Source organism: Cygnus olor, chromosome 1 (assembly GCF_009769625.2).
Source record: "Cygnus olor isolate bCygOlo1 chromosome 1, bCygOlo1.pri.v2, whole genome shotgun sequence".
Classification (NCBI taxonomy): Eukaryota; Metazoa; Chordata; class Aves; order Anseriformes; family Anatidae; genus Cygnus; species Cygnus olor.
Genome location: NC_049169.1, coordinates 115,431,402 through 115,451,431, shown reverse-complemented (window position 1 = coordinate 115,451,431; position 20,030 = coordinate 115,431,402). Strand labels below are relative to the sequence as shown.

Sequence of the window (20,030 nt, the reverse complement as noted above, 5' to 3'; positions counted from 1 at the left end):
AATAAATAAAAGGCTAGAAATTCTGTGCGTGAGAGTTTTATCAGAATGAAGAGTGGTTTAAGGAGTAATTCAAGCAGAGCAGGAGCCTGCTGTTATCGATGAACGCCCCCAAGAAATCACACGCCCGGGCAGCGCAGGACACCCGGCTGCTGCTGTTCCTCACCCACTCGTGGGCTGGGACCGAGGGTCGTCGCCCCGAGGGGAGACCCCAAAACCGCCCCCGGCCCCGAGGGACCCTGAGGGGATCGTGAGAGGCCGTGAGCGGCAATGTGGGCGCCACGAGGCGACCAAATCCCCCACTACCACCTCCACCCAAACGTGGAGGCGGCTCCTGCGCAGGCGCGTCCCGGCCCGCCTCAGGCCGGCGGCGGTTGCGGCTGTTGGGAGGGCGTGTGGAGAGCCCCGGCCGCCTGTGGCGGGGAGCTGAGGGGGCAGCGGGAGCGACCTGCCGGGGCCGTACTTCGGGTCTTTCGGGCAGGGTGCTGCGGGCACCGGCCCTGGCCCGTTAGAGGAATCGTTGCTCTGAGTAGTTTGTGGCAGTGATGCTAATTGCCGCGTTTGGAGTAACTTTTTTAAAGTAGTCGATGGTGAATTCTTTAATCCGTAGCACAAAGGGCGCTCTCCTTGCTTTGCAGCTTGGGGTCAGCGAGATGGGGAATGGGTGAAATACACCAGTCAGTTGCAGCGGTTTAGATCACCCTCTTACAATGGGGGAAAAGTACGGGTCCCAATGGAAGATGTGCAACTATCTCTGCAGCTTTTTAGCAATTAACTAGGGGGACACGCTTCCAAATCAGTATATTTAGTGTCCAGAAGTGCAAAAATATTGCAGGTTACATTAACAGTGTCTACCTAACACCACAGAGTTGACACACTGACTCCTGTGTGTTTTTCCACCGGCACGCTCAGGCTTTTTTTAACCAGTATTGTGTCAGTGCCTGACTCTTCAGCAATCGACTCAGTAGCTGCACCAGTGGAGGCACAGGCAGGCTTTTATACTGGTGCTTTAGGCTACTGGACACCATCCATCTTCCAGATCTGTATGTGCTGATAAGGGATGATACGAACCTCCTCCCAGCTGCTGTTGCCATCCTCCTCCCAGAGTTTGAGTTTTTTGTGTGGACGATGTTTTACAGGGCTTCTGTGGAGTTAAATTATGGTAGCAGATGTTTGGGACGGTGATCGTAGGGCTCCAGCTGTATGGCTGTATTGAAAATGTCACAACTGGGGGCTTCTGGCAAGGTGTAAATGTTTGCAAAATATGGCCACAGATTCTTAAAATAAAGTATCCAGTAATTAAAGGAAAATATATATATATATCATTCAGGAGGCTGTAATCCTAACTGCTGTTTTTACAAAGGAAATTTATAAAAATGTGATGCAGTAACTAAAACTTCTCTGTACTTCTAAAAATTGTAGGTGATGGCCCCTGGAAGCAAATTTAAGAACTCTGAAATGATATTGCCATGTGAATGGGAAGAATGCTTCTTTGTAGGAAAATGCATGGAGGAGTTTTGTGATCACGTTGCAGAACACTTGAAAGAGTATCTACAGCACCCCCTGGAAACAGCAGGTGACTCGTGTCTCATGTCACACAAATTATGTTGCAGTATTGAAGATTATTTCCTAGGTTAGGAAGTAATACTGACTTCAGTTTACAGGCCCCACAGACCTTCATGACTTCCCAAGGATCCAGCTGCTCGAAGCCCTTAGACAAAGATTTACACTTGCTTTTTCCTTTTGATCTGATGGCCTTGGATTTTTGTTTCAGTGGATAGGTGTTACTAAAATGGAAAGAGACTGGAGAGGTGATCTGGGAACTTTTGCCGAGGGTTTTTCTAAGGCTAGGTCCTCAGCAGGTGCAATTGTCTAAAAAAGATTTTAGAGAATTGCTTTTGAATGGCAGAGTGCTTCCCTTTCAGGTAACTGGCCTGGTGCTTATGAATTCCAGGTTTGAAGTAGCAGTCTTATGAATCTTAATAGAAGAACAGAAACTTTTATTGTTCGTATGGTGTTTGCCTTGTTTGGTTACAGACACCAGTGCTGTTTTATGACTGGTGTTGTATTTTACATCTTTTTAATGGTCCTAAGTGTACTTAAAAGGAAAACAAAAAATCTGATTCTGCAGAAAATTATAGACAGTCCCTGTGGATGTAATAGCAATAATATACTAGACTTGTTAATATAACTATTTTGGCTCTTGTGTATCCTGCTCTTTATTCTTAACACTGTAATCAAGTGTAATTACAGGTGTAGACGTTTTAATTAAAGGTGAATGAGTTTTAATTAAAGGTGAAAAAAGTAGAATTGAACCAACGTTAACAATGTCTGTGTGACCTAAACCAAAGAGTATCATAGTATATACCTAAGAAAAATACAAATTTTTACAAAATTTTCCCATTGAATCTGTGAAGCGCCTTCCTATAAAAAATTGTGTTTGAAGGTACAAAGCACACTAGTGGTGCTACAATTTTAAGACAGCGGAAAATCTGTTTGCCACTGAGATTTGCAAGTTTTCCCTACCACATTATCAGCAGATAGCAATTACCAGTTTCCCTGATAAGGTTACTTACAGATCATGGGGTTATTGCAAATGTAAGTGCTGTTGGTGTTCTCACTATTGCAGCAACACCCGCAGGTTTTACACAGAGTTTTGTAAAATGTTACTTCTTTCTTGTGTTTAGAGCAGTACCAGTGTTGGTGGAGAAATTGTGAATTTGGGGCAAAAGATCCCAGAGAGCTGATAACACACGTCAATTTTCACAGTTACCACACCAAACTGAAATTCGTGGGCTCCCAGTTATGGGCATTACACCACGACTTGCCGGCGTGTTTGCTGACCAGCCGTAGCTGGCATCAGTTACCACAGACCTCAGAGGAGTTTGTCTGCAATTGGGAGAATTGCAATGTAAGTGACATATGCTGAGATACTACTGATTTTTTTTCCTTTCCTAACTTTACCTTTGGATTTGACTGACTTGCTCAAACTTACCTCTGTACAATGCTTCCCACTATCCTCATAAATTAGGTCTGGGGACTATTATGGTAGCCTTCACCAAAATGTAAACAAGATATTTGCATACCATCTATGACTTCAAATTTTCTTTCTCTTTATGGTGACTAAAATGATTTTTTCAGCAAAGATGAAACTTTCCTCGTGTTTTAAGAGCATACATGCAAATCTGTAATATACGCAGTTGAATGTTAAATTCATGAATTTGGTAGTTTCTAGAGAGGTCCAGAGAGCTTATCATTTATCGAAAGAAAAGTCTCAGAACATCTGATGTTTCTTTGAGCAGTTGGAAATGTTGTTTGGTTTTTGTTTTTGTTTGTTTTGTTTTGTTTTTAATTTTTGACTGGGACAGAAATCAAATGCTTGCAATAGGCTTTTCTTACAAGTCTCACATTCAGTTGTGGCCAGGATTGGTTTCAACTAAAAATGGGTTGTATCTTGACCACTTTGTGGTGTCCTGTATTAAAGAAAATGATTATCCATTCACTTCTAACTGTGCTATTTCTGTATCACATGAACCAAGATGATTAGCAGCTGCTATACATATATTTTTTTTATTTTTTTTTTTTTGAGAATGTTAACATAAATAGTGCTGCCCATGTACATTTATTTCTGTTTCTTAGAGGTGTTCACTCCTGATCAGAAGTGGCTTCAAACTGATATGATATTACAGGGAAGCACTTTCCCTGTCACTGTTGGACTCAGAAGCTCAGCTGTTATTTGTGGCCAGTGAGCGTTACCTTTGCATCTGTAGATGTGATGCCTTGCAGAAGAGCTTTTCATACCGCCCCCTTCTGTGTAACTGTTGGACGAGTTTGGTTTTAGACATCTACATCATCTACACTACTTCGGTCTCTGAGATGAGATAAATTACTGCTGTATATCTATCCAATCTACATTACTTTTTGTCACGTTGTATGAGTTTTTGATTTCATTTGACTTAAATGATATAATTGAAACCAAAGTGATACTGGAGAACAAGATACACCTGAAATGAGTTGTGCCATGGGAAAAGAAAACTGTAAAACTAGACAGTTTTGTAAACCTTATATGGGTAAATCTGATGTAGGCTTAGTAACATCAAATTACAAATCAAAACAAAAACTCTAATGTTTTTGAAAGGCCTTTCATCCTTTTACCTTATGTCTCCCAGGGCACTCCAATGACGCATGGGTTATCATCCTTAAATCCTTATCTATGACTTTTTCATATCAAAGTTGTGATAAAATTAAATTTATGACATAAATTATGCTTTTTGATGTTACAAACAAGAGCTAATGAGGATGAAAATATGTCCATGCAAGAGAATGTCAGACTGGTGATGCTTTATATACATGCTGTATCCCTCACGTACACCACAGTGCTGAATTAGAGTAAGTGTAATGTTGGAGTGAAAATGTTTTTGTTTCCTGGTGGTAGTTATAGCTCATGCTTTGTTTTGCTAACCTTCTCCTTACTAAGTATAAGGTTATTTCTAGTTTCCTCTTAACATTTCAATTTACAGATTGTTTATGCCATAGCATATATAAAGGGTGAGTGTCTGGTCAGGCGTATGTTATTGTTGGACAGAATGCCCAGAAATATCCATTTGGCTCTTTTGGCTTTGAATTTAGAATACCTACACCCAAAAAACGCTTTGATATCTCTCTTTGATTTTTTTTTCTTTATATAAGGAATGACATAAAATCATCAAGCAAAGTTTATAGGGAGAGGTAATTCTGTTGTTGACTAAATCTGTGAGAAATTCTCTCTCTGTAAGTGAGCATTTATTCACTGTTGGATTAAGCATGGAAATACCCCCAGTCTCTTCTTTTTAAAGCTATATGCCTAAGCATGTAATACAGAGCATTATTTATAGTAACTTTGGGATGGTTTGCATAGTTTGATTACAAACTATTGTTACAAACAAATCTTATTACCCTTTTGCCTCATAGCTTGTAGGAATCATATTTCTTACAGTAGTTACTTTAAGGTATCAAGGCTTTTTGATACATGCCAATCAGCCTTTACTTGCACAATGCAACAACTGATCTATTTATTTTAAAAAATGAAGTTAAGAAAAACTTCCAAGCCCTCAGAAGTTTGATTTTGCTGCACCTGCCGGTAAACACAGTCTTTGAAAAGCACACTTAAAAAAGAAAAGTCTTCACGTTCATCGATTTCATGTTCTGTATTTCATTTCTGTAAGCGGGCGCTTGTGGCAGATGGACTCCTTTAGTCCATAGCATTTTGCTAAATCTTTTTATACATGTTTTTTCAAGTTCAAACTATGTTGTGAATTTTATTAATTAAAAGAATGTTTCCCAACTTAGTAGGCAGGCTAGACTAGACCCAGGAGGTGGGGTAGGGCGCACTGCGAAGGAGAACTGTGAGGGCAGGGAAAGCTGCTTACATTTCCCACCCTCCTGCAAATATGTTCCCACAGTTATAAATATAATTCTCTTTGAAAATCGGCTATACAGCTTCCCCCGACTCTTGCGGTGCCTCCTACCATGTCAGATTCTGTTTCCCCAAAGGTAAAGCTCCTAACTCTGGCAACAGCCCCCAGAGCTTCTCTCCTCCTCTATGTACATATAAAGAAATGCTCAAGAAAGTTCCGGGGAAAGACTTAGAGATGGTGCCAATAAATAAAAGCGGGTTTAACCCCTCTGTGGTCACTCTGATGAGGAAGTGAAGAGGCTTTCCGTCACTGTCGAGCTTAATCCCTTTAGTTGATTCACCTTAATATGCCTGCATGTTTTTATATACACAGGACCTTGGATTTCTCAGATCATGTTTCAAGTCCTTCAGAGGAAATAAGGGCTTGTCTTCCCCGAGGAGCTATTGTGAAATACATTGGAGTACGAACTAAAAATGCAGCAGTTCGCCTGCATTAACTCCTCATGTGAATGCTCTGTTCTGTGCAAATAATGCCTTTTAACACTTTAGCTTAATCCGCTCTCCTAAGATTAGGATCATTAAAAACATAATACTAAGTGAATATTTTTTTTTTCATTTACATATTTTTCTTAAAAAGATAAATCTCTTTCAATCTGAATCAACTGTACATTATCTGCGGTGGCAATACCAGTGTAAGGAGGTGTTGTTTTTTTCCCCATTTCCTCTCCCTAGCATTTAAAGCCAGATCAATTCAGGTCAATCAGATTCTGTTTAATGCCTTGTCCCGATTCAATGTGTAGCCTTACAAAATTGGGCTAGTGCAGCGGGGAGGTTAAGGGGTTACGTTATTGGGAAATGAGAGAGGGATACTTTAAATTGCCACTGAGGACAGTCTGCAGCTGGATGACGCCCTGTGTGACTTTAAGAAGGTGCAGCATGCAGTGTACTTTCACTGCAGGTGTGGATTTTTGTGGACTGAGGAAGAGGCTAATTAAAGTTTAGTTGCCCCTTGTCGCACACACCGACTGGTGGAGCGCTCTGTCTATAACACCTCATTCAGTCTAATCATCGTGCAGCTTTCCTATTTCCTTCATAGCCTTCTCGTGAGCAGGTAGAAGTGAAGAATGGGTAGCATTCCCTCAATTAAGCTAGACAGGCTTCAACTACATGATGGTAGGTCCAAATTCAGGGCCTGGGTTTTGTGGTGGATACTGCCGAATGTTCTACATTTTTGTAATGATGTAATTTTCTTTCTGTTGGGGTGAGTTAATTAAATGTTACTGCAATATTTACTGATGTCTGTTTGGTTTCTAAAAGCACTTAATTCTATGGTCCTGTCAATTGATTTCCTGCCAAAACTGTCTTACTTCTCCATGCTTTTTTTTGTTGTTTGTTTTTAGGTTACTTTCAATAATCCAGAGTGGTTCTATCAACATGTTGCTCATCATGCTTATGCTACTGAGGAAGAAACTGTTACAGATCAGAAGAAAGCTGTTTATTGTCACTGGAAAGGTACTTCATATAAAAAATTTAAATTGCAAAAAATAGTTTCTCTGCAACATTTCTTATAAAATTAACTGAGTAGTACATATTGCGTAGGACATTATAAGACCTTCAGATTTTTATTTTTTTTTATCTAAAATAGTTGCAGAACACTTTTATTTCATAGCACCCATGATTTAAGTAGAATAGTTCATGTCATCCGTGGGACCAAATGTATTCAACTCCCTATTAGCGTAAGCTGAGAAATGTCAGTACTGACCAGGGTTTGGTTTCTTCATAATTCAGTCTGTGAATGTCAGTTTGTATACCATTCAAACAGACTTTTCAATTATATTCTACCACTCAGGACCAGGAATGTTTCCCTCACGATAACCTTTGATGGTGAGCTTACTCTCTGCTTACTCTCACCTGTCTCTTCAAATCAAGGGAAGCACACCTATTGTCATTCTAGTTTTTTTCAACTAACTCTGTGGTGAGAAAGAGCACTTCTAATGCATTGTCTGTGTTGCTAGCTACCTCTCGTGTTAAAATTATCATCATGCCTTCAAAGCAGATGTTCTGCCCTTGGCTCTGTTTTAGAAGCCACATTCCATTGACACTCTTTCATAGCAGATGCCTTTATTGTTTGAGTAAGGGCTAAAGTATGGACTGCCATCTGATGTACATGCCATTCGGCTTCAGACCTACAAAGTGTATGAGCAGAGCTTCTCAAGAAGAGAAGACTTTCTGCTGAAGAATAATGAGACAATTTGTTAGACTCTGGTCCTGGAGCAGATTCATTCTGTTTGCCTTAAAGCTGACAATTTAACGTGTGTCAACAAAGTCCTGATTTGATTGGAGTCCTCTTTATATCTAACTTGTATCCTTTTTATATCTAACCCTCCACATATAAGTATTTTCAATTTATTAAAGTTACTTTTTAGAGTAGGTATTCACTGTGGTGATGGCCAAATCCAGTTCGTGGATGCAAGGCAACATCATCCCTTTCCATCCTGAGATCAGACGACAGATGCACATATTTTGGCTGGGGAATTCACTCCAGTTGCCTGATAGTGTAAAATCTGTAGTCCTTAGAGGAAAATAAAATCACGTATCTGTGTGATCATAGCTTTCGAAAATATAGCCTATTAGGACAACTGAAAGGACTCTTCTGACTGTATAGCATAAATAACATAATGGGTAAAGGGAAGCGTGAAAGAAAAGGAGTATGACATCTTCAAATATGTTGAAGATATGCCCTGCTGCTAGGAACAGTGAAATCTGTTCTCCATGTTTGTGCTAGAAAGGATGAGAAGTAATGAGCTTCAGTTGTAACAAGAGAGGTGCAAGTAGGAAGTTAGGAAAGTCATTTTAAAGGAGTATATTAAAGTACTGTAGCAGTTGCCTCTTGAACTCATGGAAGTTCTCTGTCACTGAGGAACTGAGAAGACCTCTTTTGAGACAAAGATTCTGCCTCAAAAAATAAATGTATATATCCTGGGTGTTGTGGGGTCTATATTAGTCTGTGATCTGGACATTCAGGGTGGTGATGAACATTTGAAAGCAACATGGAGAATCATAATGTCCAGGAAGTGAAAGACAACTTTTCATTCCAACCCCCAAATTAAGAAACACGCACAGGCAAGTGAGGTCTCATCTCCACGAGGAAGCAGTTGGCGTGGAACTGGGACAACAGATAGCACCAGTCTTTTCCCGGGACCCTCAGTGTACTGGTTGGTGGTCTGAGTTTGTTTGAATTTGTGTAGGTACGGCAAGAATGCGCTGATCTGCAAGGAAAGGCAAACTGTGAGTTAAGGGTGACAGTAAGGCAGGCAGGGACCTCACCGGCAGGGTGCAGTCTCACAGAACCTGAACAAGAGCAGAGCAGGTCTGGTGGTGCCAGCCAGGGTCAGCCACAGCCACTGGACAAGTCCACAGGAACAAGACAGGCCCAGGGCCAAGCCAGGAAGCTCATTCAGCAAGTCAGAGGCAGGGGCAGTGAGGTGCAAGGCCCCTCACAGCATCCCTACAGTGCAGGTAAATGCAGGTCCCAAGCCAGAACGCTCAGGGTGCATGAGTGGAGGCTTCTTGCTGCTCTCTCTCTCAACTTAGCTCAAGTGTCATCAAGGGTTATGCAGCGTCACCGTATTAGAGCGGACCTCAAACACAAGCAACTGAACTTGTAGATGTGTGAGGTGGAAGAGGCCGTAGGGGAGGATGGCAGAGAGTGATGGCCACAGGCTGGTCAGGCAGCCAGAAGCTGGTGACCTTGACAGAGTTCACAAATTAAGGATGTAAAAGGGCGATTTAGTCAGATGTCCTATATATCACATTTTGAACCTGGAGTCGAACGGAGACAGACATCTTTGGGTTGCACTGGAAGAATATTCACTCCTCCAGCTCCTGACATTGACATGGGACCTTGCCTTTTTTCTGTGGCCCCTCCTGACCAGAAGCATCCTGTACTCAGTGAAGATGAAGGAGAGACACTGATGATCCTATTTCCTCATTGTAGGCAAGGTGAGGTTTTAGGTTTCCTTTGTCTTTTAATGAAGAATCTAGGGCTTTGCCCTTTGCTAAGTATGTTAATCTGAAGCTCAGAGGTCCTTTCCAGGAAGTTGTCTCTATTCTGCTGCCTGGTGTGGATGTGGATTGTTATCAAGACTATGGCATTCTTTCTATTAGAGAGAAAGTCCCCATGAGTAGTAAAAATGGAACTTGGAACTCATGATGCACCTACTTGATTAAATGAACTAGGTGAATCATTTCTGTTAAATTAATTTTACGTATTAATTTCTGAGACCTAAAGGTATCCAACCTGTCATTGAGTTTGATTCACTTGATGACCATTTTCATGCATCATCCACAAAGAATCTTTTACCTTTTCCTCCCTCTTGTTCTTGAATTTGAATTTAGTCTTCTTGACTCCTAAGAGTCTCTGATTGGGTCCAGGCTGTTTACTTCACCTTTCTAAAAATGCAGTTTTCTGCATAGCCGTTATCTTTGGTAGGTAGATGAGAGTCTTGTGGCAGCTTCTTCTTATGTTATATGGCAGGGTATTCCTTCACAACTATCTGAAGTTTTCTACTGAGAGCTCTTCTTGAGCTTCATTTAAGCCAACACATTAACCTACTAGACCCTTATGTGTCACATGTCAATAACCAGAACTTTCTAGTTGTGTTGTTCTTGCTCTATGTCTACAGTACCAGTCTGTTCCTGAGCTCAAGAGGTCTGACACAGCTATTTATATGCAAAGATTGTTTGGTGGATAGCTGATTGCATGTGGTTAACCACTACGTGAATGTGTATGTAAAGATAGAAAAACATGAAGATAAAAAAAAAAAAAAGAGGTCAGTAAGCGGAGTTCTTTCACATGTATTCACTACCCCGACATATTCTCCTGTTTCTCAAGAGAACAAGAGAAGTTTGCTGGGGTTCTGTGATAGCAACAGAGATAGTAATTAATTTTATCTCTGTTCTACTTTACAAACGTACAGGTGGAGTCAAAAACTTTTATGCCTGATGATGGAAGGTATAGGAACATGCCCTCTGCAAATTCAAAACTAGAATTTTCTTAAGGAAGGACATGTGGACAACATGTCTCGAAGAATTCTGATTACTGACAAATAATATGACTTTGTCACAGATATTTGCGGGGTTAAATGTCACATGAGGTTTGCAACAGTCTGGTTGTTGTTGTTGTTGCTTCTCCCAGAAGAGGTTTTACTTTGGGTTTTTAAAAATACAGTGGTAAGACATATGTAATAGACTTTGCTGTTTCTATTCAAGAAAGACTGTAGCACTCATGTGCAGCTGTTTTTTGTTTGTTTTGTCTATTTGTGTTAGACTGCTTAGGAGTATTTAAAGGCAAGCACAAGCTATGGGATCATTTAAGAACCCACACGCAAGAAAGAGTTGTAGCATGTCCTACTTGTGGAGGAATGTTCTCCAATAACACTAAGTTTTTTGATCACGTAAAGAGACAAGTTTCAGAAGATAGTAAGTCAATATGCTTTTATTTTGTGTATATTTTAAAGAGATTTTCATTTAAGGTGTTTTATAACAAATGTGCACACGTAGTCTCATAAATAATTCTGTTCTTCTTACAAGTCAATCTCATGAAAGTATGAGTATGTTGGTGATGGAAAGTAAAAGTATTCTAGGTTATTGACGGAAGAATTGACTCAAATTTCAAACTGTTAGTGTTTTGAACATTGTTATCTGACTGAGGATGAAATTAAGTTACTGATAAACAATCCTTTTCATTAAGCCTAAACTAAGTTTTCTTCTAAAGAGTATTGGTAATGAAAAAGAATACTGAAACTGTCCCAATGTTGTTTTAGCTTATTCACAAAACTGGCAGCTATAGGTTATTAATTAATGTATCTTTCATAAGTGATTTGTATCACCACTAAATAATTTCTATTTAAATTCAGAACAGATATTTGTTTGCCAGAACTGTCACAAACATTTTGCCAATGAAAGACTGCTACGAGATCACATGAGAGGACATGGTAAGTCAGAGCTTTTTAAAATTAAAACATGCTTTTCTCAAGGTCACCTTATACAGAAGAGCTTTTGATAAACTACAGAGTTACTAAGGTATTGTTGTATCAGCTAAGAAAATTAATAGACAAAACTAGGGCAACTGGGTTACAAATTCTGGAAAGCAAGAATTTCACTGAAGCAAGGGAACCCCCTTCTTCATGCCTTCTGATGAAAAAGTTTAAGGGGCTTTTCAGTGTGGGCTTTTCTATTTTGCAGTAGCTTCCTGTGCAGATGCTTATTCTTCACTTGCATCCCTGTTTACTTGCTTTCATGACTGGGTGAATGGTTAAAGCCAAAGTAGTGTTTGAGCTTGAGCTGCAACTCTTCTCACTTCACAGTACATAATCAGCTTCACTCAAATGGCATAGTCCTTCACTGACCTAACCACAATCTCCCTCAGGTCCCCAAATTATTCCCACAAGTTATACTACAACAGCTATGACTTGCTGGGAAAGAATCCTACAGCATCCAAGCACAAGGAAACATGTGATATTGCTCTTGGACATACAGGAAATACAGAAGCCGAGAAGCGGGTGGGTCTTTGCTTTGGGAACAGGAATATTTGAACCATGTAGCCAGACCTGGGTACCAGTTATTTAGGTTGTATAAACATACAAGTAGCTATGTGCGGACTTGCTCAGTCACAGTAGATTCTACATTCTAGTTGCATTTGTAAAGAAAACATGATTTTCTAGTTGCATTTGTAAAGAAAACATGAAACATCGAGGAGTTGGACTCAGTGATCCTTATGGGTCCCTTCCAACTTGGGATATTCTAAGATTCTATGATTTTTCACTGTCTGCAACTCAACACATTGATGCTTAACACTATACATTTGATTTGGTGCTTACTGTGAGCTACCAAGATTAACCATGTTCATATTTAAATATGTTTATACTTCGCGTGCATCTACCTAAAATATCTTAATTTTAATATTTTATGTCAGAAAGTAGAGAAAGATTTTTGTTCACTAGACTAGTTTTATTCCTTTGTGTCAAGGTGATTTTGGACAGAAAATGGAAATAGATACAAATTTATTTATTTTTATTAGCTAATGAAGCAGTTTAAATATGCCGAGGTTGTTTTTTTTGTTTAATTAAAGCATAATACACATTAAAATAGATTTGATATCTAAAATAAGACGTGGTGAACAGGGCTGTTTGTTTCTGGTCCCTCTGGCTGCATCTAAACCTTTGTGAACTGTACAAGGGGCCTGGCTGGCCTTGTCCCCGGATAATTCATCCTGTACCCTGCTTGCACAGCCAGGGAAACTCACAGGGTGGCTGGACCTAGGAACAAGGATGATGTGATCCTGTGTCATGTCCCAGTAAACCACTGTGAACCAGCTGCAACGTGAACTTGGCTGAAGAATCTGTGAAGCAATCCTGGGTCCAATTGTTTAGGCACAACATAAATCCCTTCAGACATTAGAGCCAGTTACTTTCTCGGTTCATGATTCAGCTTTCTTTAAAAATTCTGGCAGCATACATGTCTGCTAGTGCAGACTGCCAGTGCAGACATGACATTTTAAGATTCTTACTCCAGCATATTTCATAATAGCTTTCTGGTATAGATAAATAGTGAAAATTATGCCCATCTATAAGAAATTAGCCAGAGATAAGTTGTGATGTGAATGCAAAGTCTGTGGGTATTTTGAAATTGCTCCCCACATGGATACATTTACGTGCCAGAAGACGAAGTAAACTGTTCGATACTACCATTTCAAGAGACTTCACTGGTGCAGTTCTATAGATTGTTACTCCAGACTAATTTTGCACATGAAGCTATTTATTTTAGGGAGAAAAAAAAATCCTACTTCAAGACAAGCTATGAGGAAAGGTGTCTGCAAGGATTCCAGAGCAGTTAGAACACATTATATTTACTTCCTTTTTTTTTTTGAGAAAACACGAACACTCCAACTGCATGATTTTCCCTGGCCACCTGCAGAGCACCAGTCTGATCATAAAATAAGGCATTATTTCAGGGTCCTAAATATGACAGGTTTTGTTGAAATCCCATACTTCTTTGTTAAGACTCTCCCTACCGCATTCATCAGGTTGCTGATTCACACGCAGCAAAGCAAGCATTTGTCCAGCTAAGATGCTGCAGTCCTGCCTGCCAACGTGCCAGAGGTTCTCCCCTGTTCCAGAGTCAGCAGAGCAAACCTGTGCCTCAGCCACTGCAGTTCAAAGTCTGGCAGCTTAGCAAGCACCTACCATTATTATGCCTTAAGCAAATATATCCGAATGTGAAACGGGGAGGCGGAGGGCAGACACATATTCCTTCTACCACCTTTTTAAAGAGTGGTAATACCTTAAACATTAAAGGTAGATTTGCCAGTGCTTGTCTGTCAGAAGGCCTCCAGACAACGTGCACCTTTTAGGAATCCTCCCAAAGTGCTAAAGGCAAGAAGATAATCATCCTTTGTTAGAGCCTGGAGAGTGAAACATGATCCTCTACATCTTTTTCCCTTACCTTTTTTGAAAGTAACTCGAAACATTGTAATAGTATATATACATATAAAAGATTACTGTTATTTGACTACTCTTTCTATTCTACCTGTGTTCCATTTTTATCTCTTTTTTTTTTCTCTGTATATTTTGTTCCTGAATTATTATAATCTGTTAATTTTAATATGAGTTTGTAATACATTTTCTTTTCATGTGTCATAGTGGACTGAACGTCCTGCTGAAGTCGTGATGCAGAACTGAAAGTATCTTTCTTTCTACAGTTAACCGTGTTACGTGCCCGCTTTGTGATGTAGTGTGCACAAGTGTCTCCTCACTGAAAGCACACACCAGATACCGACACTGTGATGAACGCCCTTTCCATTGTCACCTCTGTGTCAGCAGGTCAGAAAATTTAAGGCTTGTAGCTCTGTGAGCAGAACTGTAGCACTCAGTTAGTTTTTACATAGGAGTTAACAGAGAGAAGAAAACTTTTCAACCACTAAAACAGTCAACTGGTCAAGGAAGAAATGTAATAGATTTATCTGCTGTTCATCTGCCTTCATCTGTTAAAACGTTGTAGTTCATGAACTTCTGGTAAAGTAGGATTGATGTTTTAAAGGGGACTTTTCTTGGCAAGACTATGTGGGCTATAAAATGGTCCATGATGATGGCAAGTGGAGATGTGTGGCAGTAGTGCCTTAAACTGTGGGTTTTGCCATTGTGAATGATTGCTGGCCATTTCCTGGGAGAGTCGTAATCTTCTGAGTGATTTTTCTGCCACAGGTTCACCATACCTTTTGCTGTCTTGTTCTCTGATTTTTCTGTGGCAGTTTCTTTTCTGCTTTCATCATATGATGCTGAACAGCAATGAAATAATAATATTAAAAAAAAAGACATAAAAATATACCATTGTGATGTGATAGACCAAGTTGTGGATGTGAGATGTGATAGACCAAGCACTGGATTGGCAAATTATGTGTAACTTTTGCCAGGGAAGATGAGAGGTCTAGCCTTTTTATGCCGAAAGTAGGATAAAGTAAACAAGTATTTAAGTACTCTTGTGTTCACACTGTGGGTGGACACACTGAAACAATCTGAATTTCTAGACCAGAAATAATGAAATGACTGATCCGTAATGGACAATAGTGTTCTCAGTGTGAACAGAAAGAGAGGCTGATGCCTTGCAACATAGTTGTGGAAAAATCACCTAGATTTGGGCATGCCATGGATGTGTGGGAAGAAAGAAGGAATGGAAAATGAAATACAGAGCACATCAAAGAGATTATCCCCTTTTCACAGGTGGAAAAACTGAGGTAGAGAAGAGAAATGATTTACACATATTCCGCTTTCACTTGTCATTGTCAGAGCCAAAAATTACTACCTCCCAGTCCTAAACATTAACCACAAGACTACTCCTCTGTACTATTATATCTGTTATTTGTTTTACCTTGTTTTCAGTTTTAAGAACGCGTATGATCTGCATAAACATGTTGAAACACACAATGATTCAGATGCCTACAGCTGTGATGTTGAAGGATGTGGTTTTACTTCACGGACTTTACAAACTTTGAAACAGCATTACAAGAGAGCACATGTGGTGAGTATATTAAATAGCAGAATAGAATATATTGCTATAAGTGATCCTAAGTTTCAAATCTACATGTGTTTAGTTTCATATGAATGAAGGAAATATTTCATTTTTCCATCAAATCAAGTATCTATTTGCACATATTTCTAGGACTCTTGTATTATGCAAATACCTGATTCATCCTTACCTATAGATTTTGATTGCTTACTTTAAGTACATGCAGTTGCATACTCACAGTCTTGAATTTCAGCCAACCTCCCAATTTATGTTTTTTTTTTTTTTCTTTAAAATAACATGCCAATCCTAATCTGAAATGCAAAATATTTCAGGGATTAAAATCCAATGTCACCTTTCTCCTCATGTTGATACTCCACCCTTAGAGCTAATATGTAACCTGGAAATAGAGAAACTATAAAACATGTAATGCTTACATCACTTCTGATCATGTGAGTCTTTCATCACAACATTAAAATACAGTTTTGGCTGCAATAGTTCATGCACACTTCTTGCCTGTTTCTTCAACTTTCTGAATTACGACCACTGCTATATTGTAAACTGTAAAGGTTTTAGTGGAAGCTATGTTGTCACACTACTACTGAAGATATGTGCAGTACTGAAGGCAGTAAAGACAACTTACATGTTCAATGAGGTTCCTTAAGCAGACAAGTTTGCCTAAAACCCACACATTTAAAACTTTTTAGGGAGTTAACTTCAAAAAGGTTTTTAGCTAGATAGTGTAGTTTCCCCCTTTTCAACAAAGGATTAATTGTCCTCATGCAGATTTGCAAGTCTTAAATTACTCTAACACTATTTCTTTCCAAGAGTAATGGTATTCTGAAATACAAATGCCACATCTGTCAGAAATGTTTCTGCTGGAGTTATTCATTGACCCTACATCTTCGAAAAGCACACAAACTCAGCAGTCATTCTCGTTTCAGGTATGTTATCAGTTGATTCTTGTTCAGATTATAAAGTAACTTTTTTTTGTAGGTTTTGTATAAGAGATCCAGATATTTAATTAAATGCTGTCTTATGTTTGGTCCAGCTTTAAATACTCAGTGAAATACTGTGAAACAATTTATATCTTAGATTTCACTATCATGATGGAAAACCTAGTGTAAAGATGGTCAAAGTATTTTGTTTTTATAGCCTTTACCACTGGGAAATTCTTGTAACCTAGATTGTTGAAATAATTTTTTTTTGACCATGTAAGTTGTATCCACCAAGGAAGTAAGCTGTGCATAAATATATCAACAGCTTCTGAAGTACAAACAAGTCACACTCTCCATTTTAGAACAAGAAAATTCAGCAAATGAAATATAATTGTGAATAGGTATTTCTTATTTTATATTAAGTGATACGTATTTGATGAAAAATACTTATTGGAACCCTATTGCATTTGTCTCTTCATACAGAGTGTTTTTTGTTTGAGTACAACATAATAAATAGCAATCTGATTCATCTTCTAATTGCAGGCATTTTCAATTTTGGCAATCATATTAGATGTTATTTTCTGCTGTAAATACTGTGTTTGTAACTTGCATTTTCAATTCTATTCCCTTAGGTATAAAGAAGATGATGAGGGCCACATGAGTTTGAATTTAGCAGTATATAATGCTGTCACAGGCTTAGGTCAGACTCTTAATAACAAGATGATAATAAATAAGTTGTCAGTAAGTCAAAATAGTTTTGGAAGAGAAGGAGGGGACTCTTGCGAAAGGGACGCTTCAACAACAGAAGTACTTTTCACACAACTTCAGCCGTGGTTACAAGCTACTGGAGAAAATGTTCTGGCAGAAGCAGAGTTTTCTATACCGGAGCTTGTGTATTCGGAACTTCAGACCGCAGTACAGACATTTGAAAGCTGTTCTACTTCCTCGAGAGTTGATGAAGCCACACCAGTGAATGTGAAGGAAAAACTAATAGAAATTGACCTGGGCTTGGGAATTCAGATGGCTTTCTAGAAAAACAGTGTTTTTGTGGATTTAGCTGTGAAAAGTATACTCTTCAGAAGAGGTGTATTTTTTTTAAGCAAAACATTTTAAGAAGTCTGCACTTTTATCCTTGTCAAAATCTTGTGTATAATACTGTCTGTCTTTTCTCTGCTTTCATGTTAAATTATTCTAATGTGCTTAGAGTATATATATGCAAGATACACACAATATTATGCACATATAATATGTTCATTAATAACCCTTTGGAGAAGAAAGTTTTAAGTTTCACATATTCATATAGCATATATATGTGTGTGTATATTTATTTATTTATAAAACAAATATAGCCCTTGGGGGAAAGCATTGACACAATACACGAGGCAAAGTTTGAAATGGTATGGAATACATCCCATTATTTATTACTCCACTATGCTATTTATTAGGAATGAGATAACAGCTTGTGAGAGATATATATATAAAAGTTACGTTTTTTTTCTGCTGGTTTCTTAGCTTTATTTACTGACTTTAAAATTCTTTCAAGAGTTATTATAGAGACATTTTTATAATGGACTTTTAAGCTACAATGCACTGTTAAATGAATGCATTAAACTGAAAACAATGGTTATGTATAAATAAAACAGTTAAAGATATTCATAGAGCTGAACTTAGAATTTATGTAGAGTTTGCTGTAATTGAAATTTTGTAGTTATTTGTTGGGTGCTGCAGGTACAATGACGAGAAAGCAAAATAACAATATCGACAGCATAGCTAAAAATGCCTACCTCTGTTTCCGTAAATATTTCCATATAGCCATGGTTATCCTGACCCGTTAGGAAAAGTGCTTGCTAAAGACATTATTAATTTGATTCTTGTATAAAGGGCAGAGACAAAAAGACAGCTATCTTTCGTCACAGTAAAAATGAAATCCGATGTTGAAAACATTTTTTAAAACAAGACACAAATGAGCTCTGTACAGACAAGAAGGTGGTGTTCAGTCAGCTATGAGACTGATTTACAATGTATTAGCAACATCCCTGGAGGACCCAGAAGTAATCTCTGGGACTGCCTTCCTGTGCTGTCTGCAAAGCAGGAGAACTTTCAAGGCAGTGGGGGCTGTCCACAACAAGGTGGACAGTACAATCCCTGTCCCTTACCAAATGCTCATTTCCTTACCTAGGCAAACTGATACTAAGGCCCCAGGACAAACAATCCAACCTGCATGTGGGCGAGGCCCCAGCCAACAAGAACAGAGTATCAGACAGACTGGGAACAGTTTGGACAAAGATAGGCTGTCTGAAGTTGAAATGAGAATGAGCTTGCCATGCAACTTCAAGGCAACCAAGGATTCTGGGGCACTTGTATTTGGAAGGATTTACGCTGTGCATATTCTGTAGAAAACTGTCTCTGCAGTTTTCTAGAGAGTAAAGAAAAAGAAATATAAAGCCCCTGTCATAAGCACAGATCAAAAATGTCAGCAGTGGAAATCTCCCATAGCCATCCACCTCATTACTGCCTTGAAAGTTTCTGCTTTGTTGGCAGCTGAGATCTTTGTGCTCGGATTTTAGTGTTATTAAATATGCCTGGCTGTAAATCGTGGCAATTCAGCTGATGTTTCAAGAGCAGTTGATCCATCTGTGCAGAGGGGGCAGGCCAGACAGATGTGGGTGGTAGCCTGATTTTAATCTGCCTTTGTGCATGAATCAGAGACCCAACATTTTTAATACTTTACAATACAGGTAAAACTGACTCACGTTTCTCTGGGCAATGAATAGGCACCACCATAGCCTCTGGGACTTCCCCTGCTAAATATCAAAGGCCTGCAACAGACAACAGAGGTGTTAATGCTTCCCAAAGAAAGAGTCCTTTATAATGGAAAATATTAGTCAACCAAAATACAGTGGAGCCTTTTCCAGATCTTTTATAATAGTTCACCAGAAGCCTCTAATCCATTATCCAACAATTTTCTCCTTTGGGCTGATGCCCATGCCTGCCTGATTCCGAGTTTGCTGTCTTCAGTGCCAGCTGCGTTGCAGGTACCAGGGTGAATTAACACAAGGCCCGTTCAGGGCCAGGGCTTCACACGACAGATTAAAACATGGTGTTATAGATTTGGTTTTGAGCCTGAAAGGCAACAACATGGCCTATGAGTTCTACATTGCTGCAGCTTAGTGCGAGCCTATCGAATGCATTTTTGAAGACAAAACTGTGGGGGCAGATGCAATGGGATGATCGTTTGTTAATGGAAACCTATTTTGAAAGCTGTATTTTAAAATAATTTTCCATAGTTATGCTGCTTAATGACACGCTAGAGCCTTATGCTATTGTGGCTTGGGTACCTGCTCCACTTAATAATTATTCACAGTGTTTGCATTCACACAAGGGCCTTACAAAGCTAAAAAGTTAAATCAATTTTCTTGTCAGTCATCTAGTTTAGAATTTGCATTCACACTCTAGTTTGGATACAGAGCTTTTGTTACCACTGTTGTATTTACTAGACAATAGTATTTTGTGACAATGGATTTCAAAGTTACTTTTTCAGAGTTTTTTTTTCAAATTGATGGTAAGATTTTGGTGTTATATTACCACTCTAAGATGCTGGTTTGCATGTAGAAAGCAAAATAAAATATCCATCTGAG

At 39.0% G+C, this 20,030-nt stretch overlaps 1 protein-coding gene across 2 annotated transcripts; it reads left to right on the top strand.

Annotated features, from left to right (window-relative positions):
- Positions 1-402: 402 nt before the first annotated feature.
- Positions 403-20,030, top strand: LOC121056829 (histone H4 transcription factor-like). Of its 2 annotated transcripts, XM_040530176.1 has the most exons (11): positions 403-587; positions 1,420-1,573; positions 2,685-2,908; positions 6,793-6,904; positions 9,221-9,394; positions 10,721-10,873; positions 11,311-11,388; positions 14,154-14,274; positions 15,331-15,469; positions 16,283-16,398; positions 17,025-20,030. In XM_040530176.1, the coding sequence occupies exons 1-11, from the start codon at positions 585-587 to the stop codon at positions 17,422-17,424; spliced, it is 1,674 nt and encodes a 557-aa protein (XP_040386110.1). In that variant the 5' UTR covers positions 403-584; the 3' UTR covers positions 17,425-20,030. The 2 variants fall into 2 exon arrangements, with proteins under 2 accessions (XP_040386110.1, XP_040386118.1); XM_040530184.1 differs by lacking the exon at positions 9,221-9,394 and having other exon boundaries at positions 405-587.